Source organism: Dipodomys ordii, unplaced genomic scaffold (assembly GCF_000151885.1).
Source record: "Dipodomys ordii isolate 6190 unplaced genomic scaffold, Dord_2.0 Scaffold55, whole genome shotgun sequence".
NCBI classification, from domain to species: Eukaryota; Metazoa; Chordata; class Mammalia; order Rodentia; family Heteromyidae; genus Dipodomys; species Dipodomys ordii.
In genome coordinates this window covers 2,243,489-2,250,883 of record NW_012267271.1, presented here as the reverse complement: position 1 = coordinate 2,250,883, position 7,395 = coordinate 2,243,489, and the positions used below count along the sequence as shown (strand labels likewise).

The 7,395-nt window shown below is 44.6% G+C and overlaps 1 protein-coding gene across 1 annotated transcript in view; it reads right to left on the bottom strand.

Annotated features, from left to right (window-relative positions):
* Window positions 1-1,294: 1,294 nt before the first annotated feature.
* The window catches only part of Gapvd1 (GTPase activating protein and VPS9 domains 1), a 98,995-nt gene continuing 92,894 nt past the window's right edge, over window positions 1,295-7,395 (bottom strand). The window contains exons 24-25 of the mRNA XM_013021262.1: window positions 6,485-6,682; window positions 1,295-4,923 (exon numbers count right to left, since the gene is read on the bottom strand). Coding sequence (XP_012876716.1) covers window positions 4,783-4,923; window positions 6,485-6,682 — 339 coding nt within the window. The 3' untranslated portion in view covers window positions 1,295-4,782. The remainder of the gene's footprint in view (window positions 4,924-6,484; window positions 6,683-7,395) is intronic.

The window sequence follows — 7,395 nt, the reverse complement described above, 5'->3', positions numbered from 1 at the left end:
AAAAAAAAAAAAAGCCGGAAGTGGTGCTGTGACTCAAGTGGTAGAGCGCTACACTTGAGCTGAAGAACTGAAGGACAGCGCCCCAGGCCCAGAGTTCAGGCCCCACAACTGGACCACCTCCCCAAAAACAAAACAAAACAAAAAGCCAGGAGCAGAAGTGGTTTAGTGGTAGAGTGCTTGCCTAGCATGTATGAAGTTCTGGGTTTGCTTGCTCAGCACCACAAAAACAGAAAAAGCTGGAAGTGGCGCTGTGGCTCAAGTGGTAGAGTGCTAGCCTTGAGCAAAAGCAGCTCAGGGACAGTGCCCAGGCCTGAATTTAAGCCCCAGGGCCAGGACTGGCCAAAAAAAAAAAAAAAGCTAAGCAAAAGCTTAGCCAGTGCTAGTTAGGGCCTAGTACCAGTGTAGGTGTGTGTGCACACCCCCCCCAAAAAAAAAGGCAAAAGGGGCTGGAGGGGTGGCTCAAATGGTAGTGTGCCTTCAGAGCAAGCGCAAGGTCCCAAGTACAACCCACTACCACAAAATAAACAAGCATCCACCACCACAACAACAAAACAGAAATTCAGAATACTTTCAAATCTAGGTAAGTTGGAGTACTCATTGTAATACTGAAGAGTAAATAAAACCAAGCCCTAAGCCAGCTGCCAGTGACTCCTATCTGTAACCCTTGCTACTCAGGAGACGGAGATCTGGAGAACCGGTGGTTTGAAGCCAGCAAAGGCAGAAGTCTTTGAGAGTTCATCTCCAATTAACCAGCAAAATGCCAGGCTGGAGACATGGCTTCAATAGTGAAGTACAAGTGGAGCAAGCAAGCCAAGTGAGGAGCACGAGGTCCTGAGTTCAACACCCAATAGTGGAGGGGGTGGGGGGAACCCAAGCCCTCAGCCAGCTTTTAAACATTCCCTCCTAAATGAAGTACAGGAGACTCTGGGAGCCCCTTCCCACTGGGGAGGGCAGCGTCAAGTCGCCAGGGGTTTGCCTCTGTGAGCCAAGGCTCATCTACTTAGGAAGTTCCTTGGCTGGCAAGGCGAGTGCTGTGATCAGATGCCACTGCACTACCACGCAGAGTGGGGCCTCGGAGCGGCTACTAGGGAGAGGTCAGCTATGAAGAATCCCAACCATTGCTGTTCACCCCATGACACGTGGTGGCTGCCCTACGCCACTTCCTCTCTGTGCGATCCTTAGGTGTTCACATGGGAGACAGTGTGAATTCATGGAGGATGTCAGTCGCACTCAAGAAGTCGGATTTCCAGAAAACTTCTCAACACGCAACAGATGATGGAAACATACAGCCTGGTAGAGACTGCCCTCCCTTTTAATCAGTTTCACAGAATGACAGTACAGTAATTGCGTGGGAGGCAGGCCCACTCCTCCTGCTCACATACACGACTGCAGGCTCATGAGTGGACCTGTACAGAGGGCGGTCAGTTGGAGGGGCAATACAAAGCTTTGTAGTACAGGTGACACATGGATACGGTAGACAGGACAGACTGGCACCTTGGCAGAGATGAAGGCCCCCATCTCAGACTGCTGAACTCCGCTTCGGGGACTCCATGGTTAGCCCCAGCTTCCCCGGGCATCTGGCTCTATTGTATTTCTTCCAAGTGTTCTCACCGGTAACAAAGCTATTCCCGGTCACCCTACATCCTTAACATAGAGAAACTACCCATTTGGCAATGCTGTCAAACATCTTGGCAAATAGCATTGTTGTTCACTTTCTAAAAATACTTTGAGCATCAAAAAAGCCTGTATCTACCCCTCCTCCCAATGACAGCAATTGCTTAAAGAATCAACTCACTAGACTTCAAAAAACTGTGAGGGAAAACACACAGACGTCAAATGAAGAGGCAGCAGTGTGGGCTGTGGCCCTGAGTACACAAATCACTACATTTCTATCACAGTTACAAAATCCACTAAGAACTTCCCCTCTTCTCACCATTAAATCTCACACATTTAAAACACCTCGCTGACCTACCTATCTATGCTTGGCCCAAACAGCAATTGCTCTGACAGAAGAGAGAACCTCTGTTCTACCTGCTGCTCCAGGCTCTCAGGCAAGAACTCGCGCCAGCTCTTTACTGTTCAGGGGCTAGGATTTTGTTCTTTGTGTGTATGTACTTTAAGAATATATATATTTCTAAAGTCCACTTGAGATAAAGGCTTTCAGGATACAAGAGGAAAATAAAAACCACATATCATTCATTTCTATTTTCAATCCCCTGGAGGTCCTGATTCCCTACTACCGCTGTATATCTGTGTCTAAAGACGTTCATACACAGGTTTTTACAGAGAAAAAGCAAAAGAAAGTGATGAGTAAGGCCAAAGTATTAACCAAAATGGAGAGAGAAAACAAAATATTTACCAGGTGTTTATTCCCCAACCTCCCCCCACTTTTTCACAAGGACCATCTTCAGCTTGTATTCCTATTCCTTCCAGAAGCAGAATACTATCAGCAAATATAAACTCATCTTTCTCTTCCTTTAAGAGACGTTCATTCTATAAGACTTCAGTGAGCTGAGCCACTGTCTCCCCACTAACCATTCTGTCAGTTCTGAAATAACTGGTGTAATGTTTACCAAGGGTGAAATTGTGCTTTTGCACTAATCCTTCCTATAGAAAAGGAAGGAAGGAAACATAGTATGAACTACTCAAACATCTACTTCTTGCATACTCCTACAACTATAGATGACTAAATCCTAAACTGAAAAATCAACCCTACAAGAAGTTCCACCATGAAACCAAACTGATGATGGTTACTGCTGATAACCCCTAGCTCTGGACAGGGTTTTCAGAGGGAAATCCTGGAACAGCTGGCTGGCCTAGAACAGCACTGTGCTCCTCTGCTGGCTTGAGTACAGAGGTGTACAATGCTGATCTCCATCTCACCACCAGCGTGAGCACTGTAGAGGCCACTTCCTGCCTCCAGTGCAGTCGTATACCACACACAAAGAGCGCTGGTGCAATGTCCACATCTTCATATTTATTTCCACAATGATAACATGGGGTATATTTAGTTACCATTGCAAAGGGGGAAAAAACAATCTCATTGATTTATGAGTTAAATCCCGTAACAATGAATTCCAAGTATTCCAAGACTTCTGTTGATTAAGATTTATTGAATCAAAGGCTGAAGAAAATGGACTCCTATCTAGGTTCCAGAAGACGTGTTACATAGTCTTTGTGTACTTATGATGGCATATGACTTCTAATACCCTGGCAGGGTGACAGTGATGGCCCATGAAGCTCATGACTATGGGTTTCTCCATCAGACATTCAAAAGGACATTTTGCAGTACTAGTTTTGACTCTGATCTCTCCTTAGAAGGCAGAAACCCCATCCCACACTCCTATAAAAATGACCATTTTGGTACTTTAAAATAAATGAATTAGAAGAGGTGGAGGCATGAAGAATACTCAGCTTCTTTTGGCATTATGAAACAGATCTTGGACAGCAGCAGCCTGTGTCCATCTACTCAAAATTGGTGCTCAAAGGTCTCTTTAAAGATGCCTGGAAATGCTGCCAACAACAAGACTCAAAATTACGGGGCTACAGCATTTGTCATAAAAGAAGCTGACACTTGGGAAGTGGTCAGCGACAGCCTATGTACCAGGTGTGTGCTTGAAGCTCTGGTGTGTCTCCTTGGCCAGCTGCTCGGCACCAAAGGCTAGTCCTGATTAATTAATTACTGGTGTGCAATGCAAACCAATAGTGAAACACAGAAGAGGGAAAAAAAAGGCACAGAAACCTGCCAAAATAGATTTCTTTCCATAAGAATAGGATGGTTGATTAAAATAGTTTATCACTAGTAAAACTTGTAACACTAGAGCAGACAATACAAATTAGTTGTGTGTTTTTTTTAAAAAAATGACATTCACTGAATTTCTGATCTGTGCATTCAATGTGAATAATCATTAAAGTTATCGAACAGTTAAAGGGTTGCAAGGAGCTCTGTTTGGGGTTTCTAGGGAACACTTAGCATCCAGAGAAGAAGTACCACAGCGCAGGCAGAGGCAACTGCTTGTTCCTATGGAGTGTGTGAGGACTGAAGTCTGCTCCTATGCAGGATTCCGCACGTCCATGGCGAGGCCGGCCTAGGCACCACACTCCTTGGCAGACACCATGACTACAGACTTCAATAAACTGATTCACACTTTCATAAATACTCCTGTGTGTTTTCTGCTTTTAAGCTCAGCTTAAATTTTGTCAAGGAAACCATTTCACAAGAGGGTATGTCACAACCTACTATCAGCAATATTCCTTGTTTATTAGAATCTGAAGATGTCCATATTACATCAAATATAAATATATATTATATTTACATTTCCTTCTTAGCTTCTCAACTTAGAGGTGAGTGTATTTATAGATAATGCCACAAATACCACTGTTCTAATCCTCAGTGCAGATGGTATCTTCCTTCCATTTGATGCATATTAAAAGAGGTGTACTATTCTTTTTGAAAATAAAAGAATGGGATATCCATATGGAGATCTAGAAATTTCCTAAGAGAGTCTGGTCTGTTCTTCAATGTTGGTCCCCTTCTGAGTAATATCCTCTATGTGGGACAAGGGGATACAGTATGCATTATCACAAAGGAGAAGAGCCCAAAGAAAAAAGAGCCTGCTTGTTAGCACATTAATCTGTTTAGTAAAGATCTGTTTTAAAATGTCTGAATGCTGTACAATATTATACAAAAACAATCTTCAGCCTTCAAAGCAGCGGCTACATGTTCTTAGGGGATTGTTTGCCAGACTAACAATTGGCTGTGGTGGTGGGTTTGGGTCTTGGTCACTTCCGGTCATCAATGGTTTTAATGAATTCCACAGCTGCTGTGAACTGCATCCACCAGTAGGACTCCTCCCCAGACAGACAGTTGGCGTAGAAGCTACTGATATACTGCACGGTGGACAGCAGACAGGGTGGGTTTGCCTAGAGAAGTAAATAAAGAGCCAATCGCACAAGTGCTGTGCCCAAATCATTTAAGTACCTGTTCTTTCATGAACAAAAAAGCCCACACATCCTTTTGACAATAATCCCCAAACTACCTTTTGGAAGTAATTAGTAAACAATACTACCAGCAGTAACAGTATATTGGGAAGGTAGACTGGTTCTAATCCTAGCTATTCTACCTACAGCTTTCTATTCGGTTAAGACACTAATCTTTCTGATCCCTATGGAAGCTGGGCTAATTCCTAGGGTCTTAATATCATAAGATTCCCAAAAGTTAGGCAAGCAAATAAATGCTGCAGACAAGCTGGGTTATAACTGGTAAATGTGGGTAGACCTAGCTGAGAAAGAAACACTTTAAAAAGGTAATGCATCCTCTATAGCAAGAGGGAACACAAAACATCTCCTGTTTCTTCTTTTTCTAATGTGGAGACAAAAGACATAGGTTGCTAAATGGTTGGGAGAACAAGTCAAAGCCCTTGCCTTAAGATGAGCTTCACCTAGCTCTGCAGCAGGACCAGACCTATTACATGTCTTTCTATAGCAAGGAAGACAAACTGACAGCCAAAGTGCTAAGATTCGACCTCCACGCCAAGTTCCAGTGGTAGAAATATCAGCAACACTAAGAACTAGTGTGACACATGTCAAGCACACTGCAGCCAGCAACAGGGCAGGTGTGTGTGTCTCACACAAGCAAGTAATGCGAATGTCCTCACTGAGCCTTAGTGTGCACTCCAACTCCATGGCCACTCATAAATCTTCAAAGAAAACTGAAAAAACTTTCATTTTAGAGTCAAAGGAAAAGACAGGGTTGGGAATGTGGCTTAGTGGCAGAGTGCTTGAATAGCATGCATGAAGCTCTGGGTTCGATTCCTTAGTACAACATACCCAGAAAAGTTCAGATGTGGCTCTGTGGCTCAAGTGGTAGAGTGCTAGCCTTGAGCAAAAAGATCTCAGAGACAGCACCCAGATCTTGAGTTCAAGTCCTAGGACCAGCACCATAAATGAATGAATGAATGATAATTATGTGTGATTACAAAGAAGTCAGATGAAGGGAGAGGTGAGTGCTGACCTGCTGGTCTGTCCAGCAAGCACTAAAGAGGTCTGTGAAAGGTGGGGCACGGTCCAGCACAGAGCCTGCCCTCTTCTCTTCTCACACACGCTAAGTCCTGCCGAGGACAGAGGCAAAAAACAAAAAGCAAAAACAGGGGCTTTAAAAGGCAAAAAACAGGGGCTGGGAATGTAGTAGTAGAGTGTTTGCCTAGCATGCATGAAGCCCTGGGTTCCATTCTTCAGTACCACAAAAATAAAAAGTAATAATAAAATTATATTTAAAATAAATAAGTAAAAGCAGGAAACAGTCATCTAAAAAGGCCTCACATCCTTTCTTTCATAAACCCTAACTTTGTGATCAGAACACACCTTGCTATTAGACATCTTTCTTGGTTACAGAAAGGAGCCCAAGACTCTAAACCCATGTGAAGCTCTGTGCCAGCCTGCTCAGGATGCCACACTTTTCGACTGACACTGGTAGAGGCCCCACCTTTATGAGAACGAACACCAACACGGGGACAAAGTCATCTGCCCCGGGCACGGAGTCCTCGTTGGCCAGGCTCAAGAGGTTCATGATGGTGGAGCACATTCTCAGGATGCACTGCACTTTGTCCCGGGGGGTTTTGTATGCACTTATTGTCCTGATTTCTGACTGTGCAGATGGCCACGGTGCCTCCCGAAGATACACCTAAATGAGACAACAGAAGATATGCATCATGAATCCAACAGCAACATGCGCAGCAATCCTGGCTACCGCCCAGTCAGGAGGTAGTGGCTTTTCCCTTTCTTCAGAAAAACTGCACTGCATTTTCTTCCCCTTCCACCGAACATTAAATCCCATTTCAACTTTACATAATTTGTTTTGCATTTAAAAATAGTACAAAGCTGGGCGCCGGTGGCTCATGCCTGTAATCCTAGCTACTAAGTATACAAGGTCCACTCCTGGATAGCGAGCAGACCCCACCCAGTACCTGTGTTACCTAGGCAACTGGCACACCTGGAAGAGATCACATCTGCATCCGATGAGGTCACATCTGGATCTGATGTGGCCATACCTTTCTCTCACCTGGTCCCACCTCCCTTTACCTGGCCACACTTTACCCCGCCCCTACCCTAGATAAGGCTTAGCCCAAGGCCAGACGCACTCTTTGCCAGCCTTGGGGAGAGCCAACCTGGCCTGGTCCCAGCAGGTCTACTGAATAAACTTATCCCTTATCTGAATACCATGTGCGTGGTGTGGTTCTTACTCAGCAACCTCTTTTTAACACCTAACACTAAGCAGGCTGAGATCTGAGGATCGCTGTTCAAAGCCAGCCCGGGCAGGAAAGACCATGAGACTCCTATCTCCAATAAACCACCAGAAAACCGGAAGTGGCGCTGTAGCTCAAGTGGTAGAGTGCT